At 34.5% G+C, this 26,381-nt stretch overlaps 1 protein-coding gene across 2 annotated transcripts in view; it reads left to right on the top strand.

The window, feature by feature from the left end:
* Positions 1-26,381, top strand: part of CENPE (centromere protein E) — an 89,503-nt gene that overhangs the window by 59,128 nt on the left and 3,994 nt on the right. Inside the window, exons 36-45 of one of the 2 annotated variants that reach the window (XM_031943836.1) lie at positions 64-354; positions 3,318-3,422; positions 7,066-7,296; positions 13,163-13,363; positions 13,754-13,963; positions 16,225-16,437; positions 18,381-18,515; positions 19,229-19,329; positions 22,648-22,745; positions 24,919-25,102. In XM_031943836.1, coding sequence (XP_031799696.1) covers positions 64-354; positions 3,318-3,422; positions 7,066-7,296; positions 13,163-13,363; positions 13,754-13,963; positions 16,225-16,437; positions 18,381-18,515; positions 19,229-19,329; positions 22,648-22,745; positions 24,919-25,102 — 1,769 coding nt within the window. The remainder of the gene's footprint in view (positions 1-63; positions 355-3,317; positions 3,423-7,065; positions 7,297-13,162; positions 13,364-13,753; positions 13,964-16,224; positions 16,438-18,380; positions 18,516-19,228; positions 19,330-22,647; positions 22,746-24,918; positions 25,103-26,381) is intronic. The other variant, XM_031943837.1, reaches the window with a different exon arrangement.

A 26,381-nucleotide genomic window follows, 5' to 3' on the forward strand; every position in this document is an offset into this window, starting at 1 on the left:
AAAAAATTACATTTTCACATATAGCCACGTACCATATAAATTTTTTTTAATCTATATCTCAAGATTCTAAAGCTTCAAGAAACAGAAGAGGTGCTTCTTAGTATGAGAAAGGAGGTGAATGAGACTAAACTAGAAAGACAATTGCTGTGTCAGTTAGAGGAGCAGTTAAAGAAGATGAATCACACCTTGTCCTTGGTAGAGACAGAAAAAATGGACTTGACTCAGAAACTTGATGCAAGCCTCAGTAAAATGAATACTGTCATCAAAGAAAGAGATGCCCTCCAGGAGGCAGACAAGGCTCTCCAAATGGAAATAAACCAATTGAAAGAAAGTCTAAAGAAGAGTAGAGTGGTGGTAAGCAGTGTTTTACCCTTGTTGATAAACTGTTCTTGGCTTAACACAAAGGATATGTTGTGAAGCTGTGAACCAAGACTTTCAGAAAGGAACGCAGAGTAGAATGATAATATTGTGTTCCATTCCCTTACTTCCATTTATTCCTCACAAACTTGTTAGATAGCCTGGCCAATCTCTTTTTGCAAAAGAAAAAAACTCATGCTCAGATTAAGTGAGTAGCCTAAAGTCTTAGAACTAATAAAACTTTGGGTCCTAAGACTAGAATTCAGGTTTCTCACTACTTGTCACTCACAAGTCTTGTGACTGCTTTATTTAAGTATAAAGCTCTATCAATATGCATAGTGGTAATATAATAATCAAATCAATCAATTAAGCATTTGTGAAGAACTTGCTATGCATAGAAAGTATTATCCAATTATATCATGCTGTTCAGATCCCTATTATTATGCTATGAACCTCCAAATCACTTTCCTTCCTTCCAGATTAACTCTGATATATATTTCTCTAGCCCAACATCTACCATCTTTGTGACAAATTATGTATTCATCTTAATGATTCTTCTAGCATCTTCATGTCCCAGTAAATCAGCAACCTGACCTTCCATATTCTTTATCTCCACTCTCTCTCACCTACCTATAGAAGGGCTTTATTTTACTTATAGAAGGTGATCTTCCTTGGATATTACTAAGCTCTGAATTATTCTGGGTCTTAAATGCTGAACTCTGATGTGAGAAAAAACTGATCTGAGCAATAAGGAAGAAATAAGTACATGGGTGGAAATGATGAGAACCCTAGGATGCTGAGAGGAATAGGAGGGATCAACTGTCTCCTAAAGTTTGTTAATAGAGAGGGGACAATTAGGCTGAATTTGATATGCAGCCTAGACTTGGGAAGACCAGAATTCAGAGAGTTTGGAAGAAAGACAATAAATCAATAGGCTTCCTTGGCCTAAAATCCTACAGGGGAAATAACTAAAGCAGATTTTTGAGTGTAGAGTAAAATTCTGAAGAAACTTCAAGAGGATCAAATCCTCTTAAGAGATCAATTAGAGAACCATTTTAGGAAAGATACAAACAAAAGATGGAAGGCAGAGCATAATGTGATTGTGACTTCAAGTTTTTTAAAAAATATGTCAGAATAGAAAAAATTCCAAAATGAACTGAGCTAACAGGAAAGGCTATGTTAAAGCAATGATCAAAGAATAAATGGGACTTTTGTATGGAGTTGACGAGAATAGCCTTATATTTAAAACAGTATAGTAAAAATGGCTACCCAAGAGAAGAGAGAAGACAACATTTAGTTGCTGACATTATGTAATACTTCAAGGTTTATGAATCTCATAATTTGTTCCTCACAACTCCATGAGTTAGATGTTATTATTACCTCCATTTTACAAATGAGGCTGAGAGGGGTTAAGTGTTTTGATCAGGACCACATTGCTATTAAGTATCTGAAGAGAGATTTCAACCCAGATTTTGTAACTTTTGGTTCCCCTGGTAAATCTATTCTACCATGCTGCTTCTCCAGGTCATTCACTCTGAATGAAAGTGTCCAGCCACTTCTTACCTACTTTTTCTATTAGGCCTCTTTTTCTCCCTCCTGCTTACCCTGCCCCCTACTTTTCTGCGGTTACTCTTCATTTCTTGTCTTCTATGACACTCCATGGTTTTCACTCTTATCTGGATGTTACTCAGATTCCTTTATTAGTCTTTTTTTCTCCTCCTTCCCCTTAAGTGTCTGTCTCTCCCAAGATTTGTTCTAGGCTCTCATCTCATCTCTGTGTTCATTTCCTTCATGATTTCATTCACTCCTGTAACTTTAGCTTTTATACTATTAAATTCAGATTTCTAACCCCCAAACCTCCTCTGAACTCCAGGCCTGAATTTCAGAATGCCTGTTGGACGTCTACTCAGGGATTCCCCTGGCACTTCAGACACAAAAGTTCTAATATTTAGAACCTCAGACTTGCCCGAGGTTTCTTACATCTTCCTAGGTACCCAGCTTTGAAACTTCAGAGTCATCTTTAACTCTGCCATATCTGCCATCCTCACTTGTCAAATGATTATTTGCTAGGTCCTGTCATTGTCTGTCTCTATAATATTTTGTACTTCTCTCTCACTTTTTATAGGATCTCCTCCACTCCAGACCTGGCCTTATCACTTCTCATCTGGAATGTTGAAATAATAATCCCAAAAGGCCTCCCTGTCTAATATTTCTTCTACTCTTCTGTCCATCTTTTACCTAAGTACTTGAATTTAACCTGCAAATACATCAGGAGGGGGGTAAATCAGGGAGGGAGAAAGAAAAAAAAAAAATTGGAACTCAAAAATCATGCAAAAGTGAGTGTTGAAAAAAATCTTTACATATAATTGGAAATAAAATAAAATGAATTAACTCTTTAAAAATTTAATTTAAAAAAGACTAGATTCATACCACTCCCCGTTCCACACCACACATTCTAACCAAACCAGACTACTAACTTTATTCGAATTTCCTTCTATTTCCTCCCTCCTCCTTCTATTCCCTTCTTCTTCTCTATTTAAATGTTTGCTTTGCCTTCAATTTGCTCATATCAGATACCACTCACTTCCTCCAGAAAGCCTTTTCTGATCTCATAGATTTCCTATTTCATCTGTCAAATCAGATATTTTAAAAATGCTTTTCACAGTGCCTGGCAGATAATTATTTATAGCCTGTCTACAACTATTATAAGAAATCATAGAATTTAGTTACAAGCAAATGCATGGATTTCTAACTAATTATTTCCCAAGAGCTTCAACTGTTGACAGATACTGGGAACAATCAGGTTTAATTTTTTTTTTTTTTTTTTCTGTTTTGTGAAACTCCCATGTATGTCTGTGTTCCAAAAAATGATAGTTTACAAAGTCCACATTGGATTCAATTACTGGGAGGACTTGATGAATACATGAATAAAATTTATTTTCTTGAAATTTCACCCACAGGATCAACAGAAGCCAAAGGAGGTAGTAAACATTGAAGCAAATACAGGAGAGAACATCAAACAACATTCTATTGAAAGTCTTAAAGAAAAATACTTACAGATAAACGTAAGTGTCAACAATTTAAACTACTAAGACAGTATTTTCCTTTTGAGTAACTTTAGTTTACCTCTAAAGGGGTACATACAGAAACTGAAACTATAGTCTAAGTCAGTGGATCCCTGCAACCATTTATTGTCTTAGAAAACCAAAAATTACTCCATGTTGTGTTGTTTTTGTTCAGTCATGTCCAACTCTCTTTGACCCTATTTGGGATTTTCTTGGCAAAGATACTAGAGTAGTTTCCCATTTCCTTCTCCAACTTATTTGACAGTTAAGGAACTGAGGGAAATAGGATAGTGTCTGAACCCAGATTTAAACTCAGGAAGATGAGTCACTGTGCCACAAATCTTATCTATGTTGTATTGTATTTTTATTTAAGATGACTTAGGCTCAGGAGGCAGTAAGTTTGACGACTGTGGTCTAAGAACTATCTATATATGTAAATGAAAGCTATCACTTTTTTTTAATGCTATTTTTGAGCAAATGAACATGGAAAAAAAAGTTGGACAGCTATCTCATTAATCACTCAGAGCTATTGTTTGGCATATTTTATTGATTATTATAAAATTTTTCAATCTAGCTTTTGCTAGACTTTCTCAAAAATTACCTGCCTCATGAACCTGCATTTTCTTGTTATATAATGCTTATTATTACTGATTTCTTCCTTTTACTGAACCAAAAACTGTTTTCCTGCAATTTACTAATCTTGCCCTTTTAAATTTTAAATCCTCTCCCATTTGGCTCACTTCTAAATATTTGAAAACAAATAATCCTATTCTCCTCAATTTTAGCAGGGAGGCTAGACAACTCCTAATCCCTTTAAGAAGAACCCAGAGAACTCTGGTCTTGAGACAACAAGGGATATGGTGGCTAATCTGACATGTATGGCATGATCTGAGATAAAATTGGACCCTTTGGTTTTCTGAGGATCCCTGGAAAAATTACTTAACCACGATATTTAATTTAGATAACCCACAAATTTAATTTAGATAATTTAGACTGTTGAGATCCTGGAAAAATCTGGCAATTTTTTAAAGATATAGTCAGTTATTTTTTTCCACTGAGTGTGTTCCTTCTGTAAAGTCCAGGCTAACTCTCAGGAGGGCCTTGGGAACAGCCCAAGTCCTTGGTCTTAGGTGGAAAAGTGAACGAGACAGGAAAGTTGCCACTCAACTGGTCCAAGATATGGAGTCTGGAGTCTGGAACCTGAAGTCTTTTGTGGCTGAGAGCTGCTGCTAAGAGCTGCGGCTGAGCATGAGCCCTTTCTCTCTGGGACTCCCTTAAATACCCCAGCACAACTATATCTCCACACCACACTGGGCATGTGCATCTGTAGAGCATCACATCACCCCATTACCCTAAGTATATGCCAGCTAGATTGACCACATCATTACATCAAGTATGTACACTGAGTAGGTATTTAACTACAAGCACCCTGCTATCCTAGATGCAAGTGTACCCTTCCAGAGTTCCGTTGCTACATCTTCACAACTCACTTTCATTGGTGTAGTTTTGAAAACTTTTTGTTTTCTTGAATTCTGTGTTTAAATATTGATATATTCACTATCACTGAGCCCTACAGAAGTACTGAACTCAAATTTAATGTGAGAAAAATGCAATCACTAAACATTTAGTAGAAATGTTCATATTGTTCTTTGGCATTTAAGCCAACTAATTTGTCTATAGGAACTAGACTAAGCTGTTTGTATATTTGAAGTAAATATTTCTTTGCAAAAACTAAGGGAAAGAAATAAGACATAACACCAAGACCCAATACTCCAGATGCCGTCTAAATAATAAAGAATACAGACAAACCATTTATTCCTTGTATATCTGTCTCTTCAGTCCAAGTTTGTGTTGACTCTGCTTTGTTTTTAAGTATCCCCAGCAACTCTTGACTTGCTTTGTGCTTATGATTAGTTAAAACTCAATTCAATCTGCTTTCATTAAACTAAGTTGGGTCAGTTTTCCTCCATCTTCTGTTGTATTGTCATTCATTTCATCCAGTCCTTATTCTCCAAGGCTGTCATGTGAAACTTAGTCAAAATCTTTGCTGATTCACTTTAGTAATTTCCTTGTTTAATAGTTTAATTGTACATAGGTTACATAATAATGTCATTGCTAAGTACTTGGTAATATCTATTGTTGTTTTAAAAAACTAGAATATTCTAAATGACATTTGTCCTTGCATCTATTCTGACAGTATTTACCCAAATAAAATCTCTGCCTTAGATTTCTCTCAGTAAAAGAAATAATTTGCACTATTTCATTAGTCTTATATCTGCCACTAGCAAGATACTTATACAAAGCCAGAAGACAAACTGTCTTAAGAAATAGAGGGATAATTTTATTATTTTTATTATTATAACTTTTTATTGACAGAACCCATGCCAGGATAATTTTTTACAACATTATCCCTTGCACTCACTTCTGTTCCCCTCTCTCCCTCCACTCCCTCCCCTAGATGGCAAGCAGTCCTATACAGTATATCCTAGATACAATATGTGTGCAGAACCAAACAATTCTCTTGTTGCACAGGGAGAATTGGATTCAGAAGGTAAAAAATAACCTGGGAAGAAAAAACAAAAATGCAAACAATTTACATTCATTTCCCAGTGTTCTTTCTTTGGCTGTAGCTTCTTCTGTCCGTCATTGATCAATTGAAACTGAATTAAGTCTCTTTGTCAAAGAAATCCACTTCCATCAGAATACATCCTCATACAGTATCGTTGTTGAAGTATATAATGATCTCCTGGTTCTGCTCATCTAAGTCTCTCCAAGCCTCTCTGTATTCATCCTGCTGGTCTTTTTCTTACAGAGCAATAATATTCCATAACATTCATTTTCCAGTTTCTGGCCACTACAAACAGGGCTGCCACAAACATTTTGGCACATACAGATCCCTTTCCCTTCTTTAGTATCTCTTTGGGGTATAAGCCCAGTAGTAGCACTGCTGGGTCAAGAGGTATGCACAGTTTGATAACTTTTGGGGCATAATTCCAAATTGCTCTCCAGAATGGCTGGATTCGTTCACAACTCCACCAACAATGCATCAATGTCCCAGTTTTCCCGCATCCCCTCCAACATTCGTCGTTATTTTTTCCTGTCATCTTAGCCAATCTGACAGGTGTGTAGTGGTATCTCAGAGTTGTCTTAATAACTCTGCATTTCTCTGATTAATAGTGATTTGGAACACTCTTTCATATGAGTGGTAATAGTTTCAATTCATCATTTGAAAATTGTCTGTTCATATCCTTTGACCATTTATCAATTGGAGAATGGCTTGGTTTCTTATAGAGTCAATTCTCTATATATTTTGGAAATGAGGCCTTTATCAGAACCTTTAACTGTGAAAATGTTTTCCCAGTTTGTTGCTTGAGGGATAAATTTTTAATTTTTTTTTTCAGTGCTGGAGTTACATTGACCGATATTAAATTTTTGGTCATGAGAGATACTTAATGAGTTTATATTCATTGACACCTAACTGATATTTTCTTTTCCATAATTTTGTTTGTTGATTCAAAATAAGAATGGTTTTTTTAATAACTTTTCTCCTGCAGAAAAAATTAAAACCAGTGTTTATAAAGTCTTTACTGTATTTGCTTGAAATAAAACTCATATCTTAACTAAGTGATTCTGATTTTTTTAGGAGCTTCTGAAGAAATATACCATGATGGAAAATCGCTATGGGTTTCTGAGCAGACTTTCTCTTGACTTGAAAAAGACATTTGAAAGCCAAAATGAACTTCAGGTCAAAATTCAGACAAGCCTTTCTCATACGCCTCAGCAGAAAAAAGTTATTGGAAAACTTCTAGCAAGTAACCGGAGATGTAATAATGATCTCCACTCATGCAACATTTGCATACTGAAAAAACTGGAGGTATCTGCTATATGTCATAATTTTATAATAAATAAGGGTGTTTTTTAGAGTGGGCAACAAATCTAGTATCATGAAAACTTTTGTCATCAGTGCTTCCTTTCTAGATGTTCTAATCATCCAAAATTATGTTCTAGACTTTACTAACTCGAAGTCAAGTTCACTTTCTGGTTAATAGTTTTCAGGTTCCATTTTCTTCACCTTGAAAATTTTTGATAAAGATAGTATTTGCCCTTCTCAAAATTCACAGTTCTCCATATCTTCTTCTCTCTTCTCCCTAATCTTTCAGAGTTTTTGACTAACCGAGCATTCACTACCTTCAGCTCTCTCAGGACTTATATGTCTACAGTTGTTAGTTACTCTCTTAGCGTCCTATTTCTGTTTATCTTGGGTATCAACTCTTTATTTGACTTTTTATTCTGCCCTTTCCAGTCCAGAAATATTCTCCTTGGTGGGGGAAAAAAAAAAAAAGATCTGAATAATTCTGCTTTTATTTATCATTCCATATAATATCAGCAACAGCTGTTCTATGTTTCTTTGAATCTTCTCTTCTTCAGTATCACTTTAAAGCCCTTTTTGTTGTTCTGAACTTTCTTCTTCAATCTTATTTTTCAGACTTATATAATTATATAAATCTTATATATTCTTATATTTTCCAGACTTTATAATTCCAGAATTTCTTGATCCCACCTAATGCCAAGTGCCTTCCCTCTGTGATTATCTCCAATTTATTGTAGACATATCTTGTTTCTGTATGGAGGGTGTCCCAAAAGTCTTATTTTAATAGTTTAAAACTGCAGTAAGACCTTTGTGGAATAGTTGTTTTCATGTTCTCTCCCTTAAAATGTGAGCTTTTTGAAGGCAGGGACTGGGTTTTTAGGAGCTTAATGAATACTTGTTGATTTGACTTGGCATACCATGCTGTTACCAACATTTGCTTCAGTTTTCCTTACACATCTCTCTTTTTTTATCTTATGTTGTTTATTAGTGACATTTTAATTGAGCATCACTTGAAGTAATTCATCCTTTTTCTTACTGGAATTGTTTCTCTTTTTGTATTCCAAGTTTTTTTATGTAGGCTTACCATCCTTGAGGTGATAATTCCCTACAGAATTTATACCAATTCTGTCCTTTTCTCAAACTCTTAAAATCTGCTTTCTCAAAATTCAGGTTGTATGCCAACATATTCCCAAGCTTTTGTCTCCTCAGCAACCAATTTTGAAATGGAATAATCTAATCATTCCTCAAATTTTCACCCCAGCAATAAATTATTCAATACCCCTGGGTATTTGAAAAGTGTTTTCATGAAAACCTTTAATATTGCTTTTTGACTTTGTATTCCTAGTGTTCATCATAATGCTTTGCACGTAATTGATGCTTAATAAATGCTTGTTACTTAATTAAAATCAAGTTACTCAATTAAAAAAAAAAAAAAAAAAAAAACCTGTCTAGGCCCGCACAGCCAGTATCACTCAAATAGGACTTGAACTTAGTTCTTCTTCATTCTGAGATGAAGTCTGGGGCTAAAGCTGTGTTTTAAGTACATAATCTAGAAAATAAAAGGTGATTGGGAGAGAGCACAAACAAAAAAAGGAGTCAGTAAAAACCTCCTAAAAAATGTGACTCTTGTAATACCCTTATTCCATATTATTGAAAATTGGCATTTAATCAAGAAGTTACTAGGTACTCTGGTTTTGTCAGAGCACTCCAACAGATGTCCAGAAAATGCCTTCATTTCTACTATATCGTGCTTCCATGGAAGATTTGTGGTTGATTTCCTAAATTCCTCATCTATTTCTACATTCTTTTTTGTAGTGTGCTGCAATTATAATATTGTTCCTATCTTCCACTGGTCTTTACCCATTCTCTTGGCTCAAATTTGTTTATCTTCTTGATAAAGATTGTTATTTGCCCATTCCCTTCTCCCCACCTCTTTACCTGTTTCTTTTAAATAAGGCATAGCCTTCCCAGAACCATATTCTAATCATGGCTCTAATTCCATTAAGTTCCAATTAGTAGTTTGGGAGTCAATGTCAATTCCTTGCATTAAAATTTCTAGTTCACCAGGCTTGTTAATTTTTGTCTATTTTGTTAAGACATCTGAGGCACTGCTGGTTCCTTTTTCCATTTCCAAGTTTCATTGTTGGTTCCTTTCCCAAATTTTGTCTTTTGGGTATTCCTGAAACCCTACAACTGTTCTTCCTATGCTGCTTTTATCATATGGTATCGCACATGGTTCTCTTAGACAAATAGTTTTCTCTCTCCTCTTTCCTTTTCAGTTTAGTCATTTGATGAAAAATGCAAGACTCATCTAGACCAATACATTCTTTCCAGCCTTTATTAGGCCCATTCAGTCACTGGCTAGAAGCCAGTCATTGATATATTTCAAGAGACTAAATCCTATTCTTATGTGTTATTAATTGTTCACCTGCTAAAGTTGCCCTCCTCTTCTAAAGTTTTTGCTTTCAATGTCTAGCAGTAATGAAAATATAGTTTGTGTCACCAAGGTCTTTAGTTTCTTGACTTTTAGGGAATGGTACTCTTCAGGTTCCTACTCAAATGCTTCGTGATCTTTAGCAGTGCTTTCTATATTCCTCTGGCGAAATAGATGACTGTCATCTAGATTGGCAGGTCTTCTTGTCATAATGTAGCAATATGCACCACAAAGAGAAAAGACTTCTCTTCAAAAGGGAATCGCCAACAACTGTTAGTCATCTCTTCTTCCTCTGACACTTCCTCAGTGGCTTCTGACCTGATAGTGTTTGTAGATTCAAATGGTGATTTGGATTAAATTTTTCCTTGGAGGAGGAAAAAAAAGTAATTGCTTCTCTTAGAGGACCCAACTCTTTTCTTTTGTATACTCCTATAGGTTATGTTCCTTCTTCCCTATTCATTCAACCATCAGGATTTCCCTCTCTCCTATTTTCTTTTCTTTTCACATTAAAGCTTTTCAGGCTGGGAGGTGGGGGAGAAAAAAGGGGAGGTTCTCCTTATCACACAATTCTTTTTAAAAGAATTTTAAAACATTTATTAGGTATTTTATTTTTCCCTAATTACATTTAAAAACAATTTTTTAGTACTCGTTTTTAAATCTCTGAATTCCAGATTCTTTCCTTCCCTCCCTATATGCTTATTGAGAGACAAACAATTCGATATAGATTATACATGTATAGTTATACAAAACATATTTCCATATTAATGGTGTTATGTAAAAACATAGGACCCTTCAAAAAGAAAGAAAGAAAGAAAATTTTAAAAGTATGGTTCAATCTGTATTCAAGACACCAACTTTTTCTCTGGGAATGGTTAGCAATTCTCCTCATGGTTGTCTTGAATCATTATATTGTAGAAAATAACTGTCATTCGCAGCTTATCAATTATCTTACATAAATGTTATTTTTTACACAATACATTTCACTTTGCATCATTCCATGTAGTCTTTCCAGATTTTTCTGAGAGAATCCTTCTTATCATTTCTTATAGCACAATAGTATCCCATCATAATCACATACCAAATTTGTTCAGTCATTCCCATATTAATAGGCTTTCCCTCAATTTTTAATTCTTTGCCACAGAAAAGATCTTCTATAAATATTTTTGGACATAAAGGTCCTTTCCTTTTTGTTTTTTAATCCCTTTTTTCAGTACAAAATGTAAGGCAAAGGATATACTATAAAACCTGGACATAGTTCCAAATGTTCTACATAATGGTTGAATCAGTTCACAACTCCACCAACAGTGTATTCACTAATGTTTCATTTTTTTCCCTCACATCCCCTCCAATATTGATCATTTTCCTTTTCTGTCCTATTAGCCAATCTAATAGATATGAGGTAGTACCTCAGAATCGTTTTGATTTGCATTTCTCCAATCAGTAATGATTTAGGGCATTTTTCTTACGTCTGTAGATAGCTTTGGTTAATTCATCTGAAAACTTCATATATTTTTATCATTTATCATTTGGGGAATGACTCATTATTTATAAATTTGATTCAATTCTCTTTTGAAACACAAGGTCTTTATCAGTGAAACATGCTTCAATTTTTTTTTCACAGCTATGATTGCTAAATGTATTCCCTCCATCCTATTTCTTCACACTTCTCTCTCTCTCCTCTTATAGCATGTCCCTCCTCGAAAGTGCTTTGCTTCTGACTATTTTTCCACTAATCTGCACTCCCTACTGTTACACATACACACACACCCTTCTCTGATCCTTTTCCTCTCATGCTTTGCTGTAGGGTAGTTAGATTTAAGAAATGATCCCTTCATATTCAATTCAAATCTTTACCCTTTGTTTATAAATACTCCTAATTGCCCTAATATAAAATTGCTATGAGTTACAAGTGTCATCTTTCCATGTAGGAATGTAAACATTTTAACCATATTAAGGCCCTTATGATTTCCCTTTCCTGTTTACCTTTTTATGTTTCTTTTGAAACTTGTATATAAAAGTCCAATTTTCTATTCAGCTCTCGTCTTTTCATCATGAATATTTCAAAGAAGTATTCTATTTCTTTTAATATCCATTATTTTTCCCTGAAGGATTGTACTCAGTTTTGTTAGATAACTGATTCTTGGTTATAATTCTGGCTCTCTTGCCCTCCAGAATATCATATCAAGCCCTCTGATCCTTTAATGTAGAAGCTGCTTGATCTTGTATTACCCTATGACTCCACCATAGCTGAATTGATTCTTTATAGCTTCTTGCAGTCTTTTCTCCTTGGCCTGAGAGCTCTGGAATTTGGCTGTAATTTTTCTGGGAGTTTTCATTTTGGGATATCTTTCAGGAGGTGATCAGTATATTCATTTTAGTTTCTATTTTATCTTCTAGTTCTAGACTGTCAGGGCAGGTTCTTTAATCATTTCTTGAAAGATAATTTCTAGACTATTTTTTGGATCATGGATTTCAAATCCTACAATAATTCTTATTATTTCTCCTAGATCTATTTTCCATGTCAGTTTTCTCAACTATTTTCCAATGAGATAGTTCACATTTTCTTCTATTTTTTTTCACTCTTTTGATTTCGTTTTATTGTATTTTTCATTTCTCATAAAGTCAGTAGCTTCCATTTGCTCAACTCTAAAATTTTAAGGAATTATTTTTTTCAGTGAACTTTTGTACCCCTTTTTTCTTTTTGGCCAATTCTACTTTTTCTATTTTGTCTTTTTCCATTTGTCAAGTCTGCTTTTCAAGGCAATCTTCTCCTCACTGGATTTTTGTACCCTTTTAATCATTTGGCCTAATCTGTTTTTGAGGTGTTATTGTCTTCAATATTTTTTGTGTCTACTTTACCAAGATGTTAACTTTTTTTTTCATGATTTTCTTGTATCACTCTCATTTGTCTTCCCTATTTTCCTCAACATCACTTTCTTGATTTTAAAAATCTTTTTTGAGCCTGAGATCAGTTTGTAATTTTCTTTCAGTCTTTGGATGTTGGTGTTTTGACTTTATCAAAACATTTTTCTAAATGAGTATTTCAAGCTTCCTTGTTACCATGGTAACTTTCTGTGGTCAGAAGTTTTTCTTGTGTCTGATGATTTTTCCAGTCTATTTCTTGACTTTTAATTCTTTGTTAAAGTGTTCTGCTTCCAGGATAAAGGGCACAGTGTCTCAAGCTTCAAGACATTTGTGCAAGCTACTTTCAGAGATATTTCTAGGGATATGTAAGTTTTCAATTCTCCCAAGATTATATGATCTAATGAGAGGTGTTTACTACTCTCCTGGTTTGTGCTCTGGTCTGTGAGTGACCACAAGCACTGTTTTCTGCTCCAGAACTGTGACAAGGTCTCCACTTCACTATGGTCACAAGCTTTTATTACATCTTTTCTGAAGCACATTTCTTAATTTGTTTCCTTTTCTTTCTGCTAGGGTGTGTTAAAGCGTGTTATAGACATAAGAAAAGAACATCATAACACCATCAACAAATTTGAAAAGAACTTAATTGAGGAGGCAGAAAAGCAGAATGATTTGTTTATTAAAATACAGCATCTTCAACTACATGCTGAGAGAGGATCCCAGGAATTAAGTAGCTACAAAAAATTAAGCCAAAAGATGGATCTACATATTGAGGTATAAATTGTTAAAAAGGATTTTTTAATGCTTTGTGTATTTATGAAAAATAGAAGTTTTCATTGCTCACTCTCCAATCTGCCTCATCATTTCACTGGTTCATTATAATAGCTCATTTCTGGCAGATTTAAAATTGAACAACTAGAGTTTGGGGGGGAGACAGCTTTAATATAACCTACATTGTCTGCCAAAAATATGTATTATAAATTACTAAATTAAGTTTTTCCAAATAGAATTATATTCTTAATTTATCTTAAAATAGTAAAATGTCTGAGAGATTGGCATTTGATATTTGCCTACATTTTTATAATTTAGAACAGTGATGAAATTTGATGGCATGTTTACAAAGACTTCTCAAAACTTAAGAAATTAATACTCTTCTCCACACAGCAAATTCTCAAGGATGTTTCAGAGACTCAAAATGATATCCACAGCATGGTAGTTGAATTCCAACAACTTTTAAATGCAAAGAAAGACATTATCTTGTTCCTGGAAATGTGCTTAAGCACACATCTTGATGTGGAAAATCTTAAAAAAATAATACAAGAGGACAGTGATAGGATTGTTCATGTGAATAACTTTTATCACAATAAAATAAAGGTAAGTATGATTTTTTCCCATTTTTCTTTATATCTAATTAAAAATTTGCCTTATGTTCAACATATGCTTCTGTGTAATACAGTGAAGATGATCGCTTGTTGTATAACAATTATAAATGCAGTTAATGGTCTTTAAAAATAGGGAACAAATTCCACATGTACAAACTATTGAGGATAAATCTCATTTTCTCTTAATGTTTCTCCCCTCCCCCCCTTTTTTTGGTGCCTGAAGCTTGTTGGAGCATTGACTTATAGAACATTAATGATTACCTTGTACTACCCCTTTATTTCACAAGAAGAGGAAACCGAGAGGTTAACTACCCAAAGGTGACAAAACCAGGGATCAAACCCAAGTCTCTGATTCCAGATCCAGATTTCTTCTTTTTATACCATACCTCTTCCATTACCCACAAAGCTTAATGGTACAATGGTGTAACAAGAGTATATAGCACTCTCATTATGAATTAAGGTATACGGGAAAATAAGAAGAAAGGTCCAGATTCCTGAATTGGTCTGCCTTGACAGAATCACCACCATCCATGAGTTTGGTTCTTTACAGGATTGGATTAGAAATTTAGTTTCATTAGTGCTGCTTGTCCATACTCTGGCACTGGCTACAATACAATACTATACTTCACTTAAGACTTAGCTTGTCATTAACCATGTACACAGTAATTAGTCCTTTCTAGCCCTCTTGAATCCTACTAGTTGAGATGGTTATTGAGATGGCATTATGATCCCCTTAGCAGCAGCTAAAGTGACCCATATATGGATATGGCCACTTGAAACACTTGGTCACATCCTCATACATGCAAGTGTAGATGTTTTCTCTGCTCATGTGTCCCTTAAAGAAAGATCGTGGTTGTAGTTCCACATATTTTGTGGAAATCTTTCTTTTGTCTCCTTCACTGTTGAAAATCTTAGAAAGAATTATCAGCCATTCATATTTCAGTTCCTTGCAGCAAGGACCTGAAATATGAATGGCTGATAATTTTCTGGCTTCAATGATGAAACAATATGGGAAGTTTTGGGTTTGAAAGCAAAGAACATGGGTTCAGATTTTGTCTTTGCTGTTAACTTATAAAAATTGTTCAACCTCCCTAATCATCCTCTAAATAAAATGCAAATTCATTAGCCTTGTTTTCAAGACCCTTACTATTCCCTAATCTCTTTCTTGGTTCCTTTGTATATATTGTTCATCCCCCCGAAGTGGACTCCACTATCCACCCTAACTCCCTTACTGACATTTATTTCAGGATCCATTTTACTTCAGGATCCATTTTTTTGTACTGTCTTCTTACTGATATCCACATCACTCTGCAGATCTCATCTATCAATTTCTTTCATTGATTATTTTAATATTTTATTTTATCAGTACAGTTGTATGCATCTGACTTCCTTAATGATAAGCTTTCTGGGGTAGAAATTCTTTTGTTTTGTTGTGTATGTTCAGGAGAAAATGTCTTGAATTTTTTTCCCCTTAATAGTTGTAAAGGGCTAAAACTCTTGAGTTGATGCACTGGGGTCAGACAACTGAGCCCTTGAGGCCAGTTACCAATTGGACAATACTCTATTAGCATATGCTTGGAAAATGGCCCTTCCCACTATTCTGTGCTGGCTCCACCTGTTGGTGTATACAGAGAATTGTAGGAGGTATTAGAGGGTGGAGTAATACAAGCCAGAGTTAACTTTTGGCAGTAGAGGAAGAGAAAAAAGGTGTGGAGATTCCTGTGTCCATTCCCTTCACTTCTACCTCTAAAGACCAAAGATTTTTGCTTATCCTGACTCCAGCTGATTCTAAGGCATCCAGGATGCTAACTCAGTCTTTACAAATGATTGTTTTGTTTTTTCCACTTATATATAGATATAGTTACATTTACTTTTGTAAAATTTTGGTTTCCATTTTTTTTTTCATCCCTCCCCAAGATGGCAAGCCATCTGATATAGGTTGTACAGGCACAATCACATTAAACATATTTCCACATTAATCATATTGTGAAAGAAGAATCAGAACAAACCATTTGAAAGGAAAAAAAATAAAAATAGCACGTTTTAATTAATCTGCATTAAGAGTATATAGTTCTTTCTCTGGATGTGGAGAAACATTGTTTATCATGTTCAATTTTGGAATTGTCTTAGATCATTGTATTTCTGAGAAGAGCAAAGTTTCAAAGTAGATCATCACACAGTGTTGTTGAACTTTTAATAATATACACTTAACAAAATGCACTTAACAAACATTTGTTGAACTGTGTTGAATAGGCTATGATGAATGAATCATCTGAATTTGAAGACAGAAGTGCTGCTGCATGTAAAGAATGGGAACTTGAACTGAGACAAATGAAGGACAAGAATGAAGAAATGTTAAAGGTGGTCCAAACTACCCATCTAACACTGGATGGTCTGGATACTCTTACTATAGGAGAAAATATGAAACGTGATCTTAAATTGAGTCACACAAGACAAACCACAAAGGTATTTTAAAAAACAAACTTTGAGAGTGATATTCCTACACGATTTTCTTTAAAATATATAAGCAATTGTATGTATGTATGTATATAGTATTTATATGTTTACATGGTCAACAGGCAGTCGCAACTTTCTAAAAATTAGGTGAAAACTAGTTTTCTTACAAGAGAAATGAACATGCATGTGGAACCCAAAGAGTTCATGATCCATTCAGAAGTTTTCATATTTATGATAGTAGAACAAAGGAAAGAAAAGGAAACAGAACTCCACCTAAAGGGACGTGGCATGGGACGGAGTAAAGGTGGGAAGGTGCAGTAAAGATAGGAAAAGAGCAGAATCCTTTCCAAAAAAGAGAGGAGCAAGATGATGGCAAAAGCCACATTCTTTTTCCTTGGGAACTATGAAGATAGGATGGTCTTCTTATCTACAAAGATCCCTGCTGCACAAGCAGCAACTTCACCTAGTGCAGACTGACTGGCTGGCTGTCTTCATTCTTAAGCATACACAGGGAGTCCAGCTGAACATGTAGACAACACATTATATCAGTGCAGGGGAGCTTCAACCTTGACACACTCAGGACCTACTACAAATAATGGATCTAGTTTTCCTGCAAAATATGGCAACTCAAAAAGACAAGTTTAGGAGACCCCTTAATATTTTCTTATAATATAAATGTGTGTGTATATATGTATGTGTGCATGTATGTATGTACCATTGTGCTTCCTGCTTAATAGCACAGAGAGGTCTATGTTTAAACTTTTCTAAAACCTAAACTTATTTTGAATTAGTCTTGAGAATTGCTTTTTTTTTTTTTTTTTTAACATAAAGGAATTGGCCTATTGAATAGAATGAACTGGTCTTTATATACTATAATCTTATGGGCAAGAATTAGCCTGAGGGAAAAAATAATAAATCTTATGCTAATGAACCAGTATTACATATCACAGTTGATGTCAACCAACAGCCAATAAATTAACTTGATTTTTCCTGGATTTATACTTCTTAATCTAATTACTCCTTTATTTCACTGCCCTTGAAATTTATGTAAAACAAGTGGGTTTTAAAACAAGTTGAGATTTAGAGGTTTTTTTAAATGCACTGTAATTTTGTGGGGGAGAAAGAGTAAATATAAAAATTAATATCATTTTTGATCGTGACAACTCTAGTATACCAGTTTACTAAACTGGTTATAGTTATAGTTATAGTACTAAAGTTATAGTAGTTGCAATACATTGCCTTATGGACTTCTGATACTGGTTTTTGGTTAACAGCATATATAAAATAAATGGAATTAGCTACAATATTCTATTAGATAGAAAGCCACTTTTTAAGGGAAATTTATACTCTTATTAACAAATATGTACCTATGGTATATATAGCTATACTATGTCTTATTCATATATTAAATCATGTAATAGAAATTTATATTCCTGCATTTTTGCTTCTAATTTTTTTTTTTTTTTAGGGGTTAAGGTATACTTTTTTTTTTAATTTATTTAATAGCCTTTTATTTACAGGTTATATGCATGGGTAACTTTACAGCATTAACAATTGCCAAACCTCTTGTTCCAATTTTTCACCTCTTACCCCCCCCACCCCCTCCCCTAGATAGCAAGATGACTAGTAGATGTTAAATACATTAAAATATAAATTAGATACACAATAAGTATACATGACCAAAACGTTATTTTGCTGTACAAAAAGAATCAGACTTTGAAATATTGTACAATTATTTGCTTCTAATTTTTAAAAATGACTTCTTTATATGAAAAAGAATAATGGAGTCCAGATAGATTAAATTTGGTCTCTTGAACTGATGCCAAAAAGTTATTTAAAAATACTTACCAAATGGAACATATTGTCAGGTTAAGTTTAAATAGTAAACTTGACATTAAAATGTTTCTTAAGAGGTATAAGGTAAAGTTTACTATTTAAACTCTTTAAAATAGGAAATTCAAGAAACTGCATTTCATGAAGACAAAGAAAACAAGCAGAAAATAAAGGCAATGCAGAAAAATCTTGAAGTGTCTAAAGTTGGGAGTAACAAACAACTTCGAAGTCAACAACCAACAGTGCAAAGTCAGGTGAGCTGTCTCCACGCATAGCCAACTTTTCGGAGGGTGTGCAGCTCTATTTTTAAAATGTCCTTTTCCATGAAAGGCCAGAAACAGTTTTCTTTAAAAATCAACTGTATTTTCATTTCCAAATCCTCTTTTTCTATTGGGAATTTCCCTTAAGTGTTTTTCCTCCTATTTTCTGTTGGATAAAGTATGGGAGGGTATATGTGGGAGTAAGGATGTGTGGATATAGGGATGTATAAGTATGTGGGAGGGGAGAGTGATAGTGGGTATGTTTTTTTGATTCCTTCAACCACTTCAGATGCAAAGGAGATTCAAGTATCACCTGATCCACCTCTATTGCCTCCTTGCTGTATAGATTTCTACTTGGACATCCCATTTGCATCATTTAATTTTCCTCCTCCATTGTGTGTTTCTCTTCCCCACCTTTTCCCATCTCCAATTACATTTTCACTTGGGGAAAAGGAAAAAAAAGTATTATATCTATTATACATTGATATTACTACTAGTTCCAAAAATAACTATTCCTGTTCCATGTGAATCTTAATGGAGTGTTTTCTTTTTTTAAATACCTGTTATAGATTCAACTAAAATGTTCATTTAAATAATTAATAATTTCAGTGAAGTAGCAGGACATCTATTATTTAGTGATGTTTGAAATTTTAGCTATTCCTAAATTCTGTGTTTTAATTTCTATTCCACCTTAAATTTCTTAAAAGGACATCAAAGCTGTATCCAGCAAAGAAATTGATGATCTCAAGATGCAACTCGTGAAGTTAAACATGGAAAAATTGAATGAGTCCAAGAAACTTGAAAAAGAGTATGTTTTTGTTTTTTTCTCTTGACTTAAAATTGTCTTAATGGTCTTTCATTTTTAGACACAAGGATTAACCTCTCATAACTGGTAAAAGAAAAGGGAACCATTAAGTATTTTTTATTGATTGTATAAAGAGATGTGGCTTATTTAAAAAAAAAAAAAAAATGCTTTATACCTTAATAAAGAATATGAGTCCTAAACAAATCTTCAGGCCAATATAAGTAATGTTGGTCATAACTTGCTTTATTTTACATAAGGAAGCTAGTCTTAACATCTGAAATTATATGTCATTGTTCAGTGTATGTATCCATATATTGTTCAGTGATTTTTTTCAGTCCTGTCATTTGGGTTTTTCTTGGCAAAGATACTGGACAGGTTCGCCATTTCCTTCTCTAACTCATTTTACAGATGAGGAAACTGAGGCATGCAGGCTTAAGTGAGATGCCCATGGTCACACAGCTAGGAAGTGTCTGAGCCTGGATTTGGACTCAGGAAGAGGAGTCTTCCTGACTCCAGGCCCAGTCCTCTTGTAGCTGAACCTCTGAGCTGCCCAGGTATATATCATTAGCTATACATCTTCAATTTTAGGTTGTAGAGCTTTTTTTAAATACTTCATACTTTTTTCCAACTACATGTATTTGTATCATGATTGTCTCTTTTTGGATTATCATAATCCTAGAGGCACAAAAATCATGTTTTAATACTAGTTTGTTCACATTCTTCATGGAGCACAATCATATTTTTCTTTAAAGTTAGAAGCTTTAATTCTATCTTTAAAATACCTAGAAAGTTTTACTGATGACTTTCATCTGATTTGCAAATCACTTCAAGAACTACATCTACTACATTTTCATGTCCTTCTATAATAAAAGCTGGTGACAATCACCTTATTTGCTCTATCATTAAGTACTAGCTAGCAATTCATGAATTACTAGTTTTGTACTGTGGACAATGACTAATTCTGATTTTGGCTATAATACATATTTACCTTAGACCAAGTCATAGGTAGAATTTGCCTTCTTATTTTTGGAGATAGTCTCATCTTCTTATCACTTCTGGTATTTTAAAATTTTTTCTAGAATGTGTCATGTTATTAAGCCTAGATATTTATGCTGCTGCCTTTAGTTCTTCCCTTTCAGAAGTTTTTTTTTTCCCTTGATTGTTGTGTATCCCTTTATTTTTAGAGATTAAATCTCTCTCTCAAAGGGTATTTTAGCCCAGTCATCCAAGTTAGAATTACTTGATTTTCCAAAATATCAGTCAGCAAGCATTTATTAAGTACTTGCTTGGTATATTGCCAGATGCATATTAGATGACTAATACCAAAAAAAAAAAAAAAAAGTTAAATAATCCCAGCACTCAAGAGCTTGTATATAATATATGCTATCAGAAAAAAAAATTTGTGTTTATTCGGCTATATACAAAAAATAGATAAAGATAATGGAGGATATCAGGAGAGAACCATCAACTAAGAGGGTCAAGAAAGGTTGCATGTAGCATATTGTGCTATAATTGAACTTTGTAGTGTACTAGGAACTCAAGAGGCAAGGATGAGGATAAAATATTTCAGTCATAGAGGTAGTCATTGCAAAAGCACATTGAGTACAGAAGGAATGCCACGTATGAAGAACAGCAGGAAGGCTAAAATATCTGAACTGTAGAATATAAATGGAAATGACATGGAATAATAATGGAAAGGTCAGTCTAAGCCAGGGGTCCTCAAAACTTTTTAAATAGGGGACCAGTTCACTGTCCCTCAGACTGTTGGAGGGCCGGACTATAGTAAAAACAAAAACTTTGTTTTGTGGGCCTTTAAAGAAACTTCATAGCCCTGGGTGAGGGAGATAAACGTCCTCAGCTGCCGCATCTAGTCCATGGGCCATAGTTTGAGGATCCCTGGTCTAAGCCATGATATAAAGAACTTTGAACTTTTTGATTTTAGATGTGATAGGAAACTGCTGGCATTTATTGAGTAGTAGAGTGATGTGAGCAGACCCATACTTTAGGAAAGTCACTCCCGCTATGGATAACTTGGAGTGGGAAGACTTGAGTCAGAATGATCAACTGGGAGGCTGTTACTACTCTACCAAGTAGAGTACTGTAACAGTACTCTAGGTCAGGATGGGGCAGTATGGTGGTTTAATGGGTAGAATACTGGACCTGAAGTAGACTTATCAAATCTGGCCTCAGACACTTATTAGCTGAGTGTCACCAGGCAAGTCATTTAACTCTGCTTCAGTTAAGTGAGCTGGAGAACGAAATAGCAAAGCATTGTATTATCTTTGCCAAAGAAACCCTAAATGGGGTCATAAAGAACTGAACATGACTGAAACAATTCAACAGCAACAAAATGTAGAAAGTATTCAAGAGAAGATCTGGAAGTAGAAATGACAAGGTCCAGCAACTGATTAGATCAGCTGAGTACCTTCAAAAAATAAAAAGAAGATGGTGGGATATGGGACTTATCTTCATAAAGATGTTGATTGAATCCATTGTAACTAATAATTACACTAGTGATTGCCCAGGGCAACACTTGGGGGCATACCGGTTAGTTAATGTGATATAGAAGAAGTAAAAAAATATGCCATTCCCTAGTTTAAAGAGATCCAGCAGGTTAAACAGAAAAATCTTTTTTGTAATTCTCAAATGTACTCAAATGTAGGATTGATTATCCTAGCCACCATTTGCTAAGAGCTAATGATTAATGTGCTTAATGTCAATTAGATGTCATTCTTCGTGTCTTTCTTTTCTTTACATAAAGCGTATAATTTTGTAAATTTTGGCATTGGTACTAGTTTTTAAAAATTTTTTAAAACTAAGGTATTTTGAATTTTCTTTTCAAGTGAGAAGAAAAGGTCGAGCATACAAGTGCAGATTGTACTTTACTAGGAATTGGGCTGAAAAAGGCATAATAAAAGACTGTTCTTATGACTTAGTGTGGAGAACTTTTCTATGAGGAACTTTCTCTACCAATGCAACACCCTCTTTAGAACTAATAGTTCTAATGAGTTGCCTAGAACATAAGTGATTTTTGGCTAAGTTCACACAAAGAATAAGTGTCATCAGAGATTCGTCTTCTTGGCTTCAAGACCAGCTCACTTTCCACTAACCCACAATATCCTTTGGCTAGGGGGGGGAAAAGAGCCAATAGAAAACCATATCAGGAAGCATATCAAAAGAATTTGTCCCATAATATTAAAAAGATTTCATGTAATCAGCACAGGGTTACTACCATCATAGTTCATTGCTGCTGTTTTACTGACAATTTTTTGGACTGGTGTTTTTACTTATTATTTGTTTTCTTTTATGATCTTTTATTAGAATTGCTTCTAAAACTGCTATAATAGAGCACATGGAAGAAATTATAAGCCAACTGAAGGAAAATCTTAGAAGAGCACAACAATGCAATAATACCTCAAGTAAGTACAGAATATTTTGATCACTTCTCTGTTGTGCTTATATCCTTCATGTGGTTAGATTTTTATGTCTACTTCAGGAGGCTGCTATGATACTGAAAAATGCTAAAGTTTAAAAATTGCATTAATTTCTCTAAATGGCCAACAATAAGGTAATCTATACCATTCTGTTGTCATCTCTATTTGAACTTTTGAATTGGTATTGTTTTCCTTAGTTTATTATAGCTTTACTGCCTATTTAATAAGATTCTTATGAAATTTAAGTACATTTGAGCAATCAAGTATTTATTAAGCACCTCTCATTGTGGATTTGGGAAGTACAAAGAATGAAAATAATCCCTACTTGGGAGATACAGGTACATATAAAAACATAAAGCATAAATATAAAGTTAGTATGCACATGTTCAGAATAGTTAAATCCATGGTACTTTGGGAAAGATCAATAAAAGCTTAATGCAGCCTCAGCTATATCTTCAACAAAGACAGGGACTCTATAAGGTGGAGGTAAGGAGGGCTTTCATTCCAGTCTGCTAAGATGCCAAGTATAAAGTCATGAGAGAGGAAATAAGGGTCTTATGTTAAGGAACAGAGAAAGCCAAGCTAGTTTTTATCTCATAGTGAAAGAAGGGAGAAGTCGTGTCAAACAAGGCTGAAAAGATTGTATAGAACTTAAATAGAGAAGTTTATATTTTGTCCTAAAGACAGTAATTAGGAGGCCATTAGAGTTGTTAAGTAGGAAAGGCTACATCGATTTATGCTTAAAAATTATTTCAGCTGCAGTGCATAATGTGGATTAGAATAGAGAGATTTGAAGCTATTATAATAATCTAGGCCAGAAGTAAGGATAATTGAGCTAAAGTATGTGGAGAAATGGCTCAGATGCAAAAGAGGTTAAAAAGGTATTAATTAGAACCTTGAAGAATCCAGCATAATGCCCAGCAAATGGTGGCACCTTCTTTGACAGAAATAATAAAGTGGAGGGCTTCAGAGGTAAGGAAGTTCTGTTTTAGATTTGTTGATTTTAAGATCTATGGAATAACTACTTTGAAATGTCCAATAAATGGTTGGTGATACAGGACTGTAGTTCAGGAGAAAAGCTGGGACTGGTTCTGAAAGTCATCTGCATAAAAATGATAATTAAACTCTTGGAAACTCACAAGGTTATCATGAGAGAGAATATAGAAAGAGAAAAGGCCCCAGGACAGAACTTTGGGGAATATTCATAGTTAAGTGTGTAACCCTTTTATTGGTGACCAACAAAAGAGGCTGAGAAGAGTTAGTCAGACAGGTAGAAGGCAAATGAGGGAAAAGCAGTATAAAAATCCAGGAGGAGGGGGTGGGTCAACAGTGTTGCATTCAGCAGGTAAGTTGTGAAATATTGGAGTTAAAAAAAAGACTTTCAGATTTGGCAGGTAAGAAATCTCAAACTCTCCTTCCTTCCCCATGTTGCTCCACATTAGGAACATCTTTTGTATACTCTTTGCCATATTTCAGCTACTTTTAGGCCCTCATCACCTCCTCTCTAACCTATAACAGTAACTTGCTGGTTGATTTCCCTGCCATGAGTGTCTATCCATGCCAATCCATCTTTCACTCAGCTGAAAATTTGTTCTTCCTAAAGGTAGATCTGACCATGTCACCTCCAATGGCTTCCTCCAAGTGGTCCTCCAGTGGTCACTCCAAGATCAAATATCAATTCCTCTTTTTAGTTTTGAAAGTTCTTCATACCTTGACCCTTTTCTTCCCTTCCAGTCTTCTTATTCCTTGTGTACTCTATGACACATTGACATTACCCTTACCCTTCATTCCCCAGCTCTGGGCATTTTCCTTTTCTATCTCCCATTGCCTGGAACTCTCTCCACCCCTTATCTTTACTTCCCGACTTTCTTCAGATCCAAGCAAAATTCTCACCTGAAAAACAAAACCAAAAAACCCTTTACTCAATCCTTTTTTAATAGTAGTGCTTTCCTCCCGAGATTAGCCCCAGTGAATCTTGGAAAGACCTTGTATGTTCTTATATGTATTTTTACTAGACTGTCAAGTCTTTGAGAGCAGGAAAAGTCTCTTATGCTTCCATAGTGGAATTCAACTCCACCAGTGATTTCTTTGAATCCTATCTTTGCACAACACAAAGCATCTCTCATTTCTGGCTCAATGTTTTTGTTTCCCTCACTAGTATTAGAGCCATCTGGTCATGCTCAGGCTTCACACGCCCCACTGACTTGTGGAGGTGGTAGTGGTATCATACAGAGCACAAAAGCACTGATCTTGAAAGCAGACCGTGTGAGGCTCGAGAGAGAGATTAGCAAGTTAAAGAAACAGAATGAGTATCTGACAAATCATCAGAGTCAGCTGTCAAGGTAAGAGCACGCAAAATAGATTTGCTTCATTGTGTTTATCATGTCTGGGTTCAGTTCAGTCGGTTTTGTTGCAAATATTGGGTATAATCTAGAATTCTATTCCAAATTCTATTGTGTAAGGGGTAAGGGTGGAAGTCAACCATTTCACAGACAATCTTAGTATGCCAGAATTCACACTCTTTATTTGTAAGAGAGCCATCCAATGTTAAATTGAACCTTCCAATGTTAAATCAAGACACCATCTGGTCTAGCAGTTTTCAAAGTGTAATTTGATACTAAGCTACTTATTTATAAACAAAGTAAAGGGAAGCATAAACAAACCTTCTGGGAAGAGGAAGAAGGGATATGTTGAAGGAGGACAATATCTTCACAGTAACTCTGTGAGGTAGATGCCATCAGTTGAGGAAACTTAGGAATTGTAGTATGTATGGTCACATATATTTATAGATCCACTCCAGGTTTCCCCAGACTCCCAAGTGCAACATCCCACTGGACCAGAAAGACATTTATTTTTCCTATTAACTCTTTTTTCCCATTAGTTCTTCTATTTCCTGGGTTATCTGGGTGACTATTAAAACCATATCTGTCTTCTACTCTTTTTTTAATTGCCTTTTTTTAAAGTAATCATCCTTTTCTATATAGTTCTTTTACAAAGTATATTTTAATCTTCTTGAAATTTATGTAACATAAAATTGAATTACCATGGGGAAAAATAGAACCTGCACTTTAGTAAGAATAGTCCACAACAATAGATTAGAAACTTGGGCTAAATATTGACGTTCTAGTTATTTTAATGATGTTGCCTTTTTTTTTTTTAACATCACCCTATATGTCCTTTTAATCTGTCCTGAATGATTAGAACATGAAATATTTAATTAAATAAAGGTTCCATTTTTTAAACAGGGAGGAGGAGGAGGGGGTGTACTGTGTCTGATCTGACACTGATTTTTTTCTTTTTTAAGATTCAAAGATATTTTCTTCCTTTCTAGTCTAGTCTAGTCTAAAATTTAAACAGTTCAAAGGATTCCATGCAATATACTAAATCTTAGAGGAAATTATAATTTAAATTTTAATTATTTATTTCTTTTTGAAATAAAAGGTCATGATTAATTATAGGTTTTTTACTGTTTTCAATTAGGTGTGTAAAAAGAATAATTAAATTGTTTAAAAATAGGCATTAAATCTCTTTCTTTGTCATCACTGTATATGGAGCTCATATGCCTGTCCCTGAACTATACAAATGTTTGTACAATTTGATTTATGTGGTGAACTTTTATCT

Source organism: Sarcophilus harrisii, chromosome 6 (assembly GCF_902635505.1).
Source record: "Sarcophilus harrisii chromosome 6, mSarHar1.11, whole genome shotgun sequence".
Classification (NCBI taxonomy): Eukaryota; Metazoa; Chordata; class Mammalia; order Dasyuromorphia; family Dasyuridae; genus Sarcophilus; species Sarcophilus harrisii.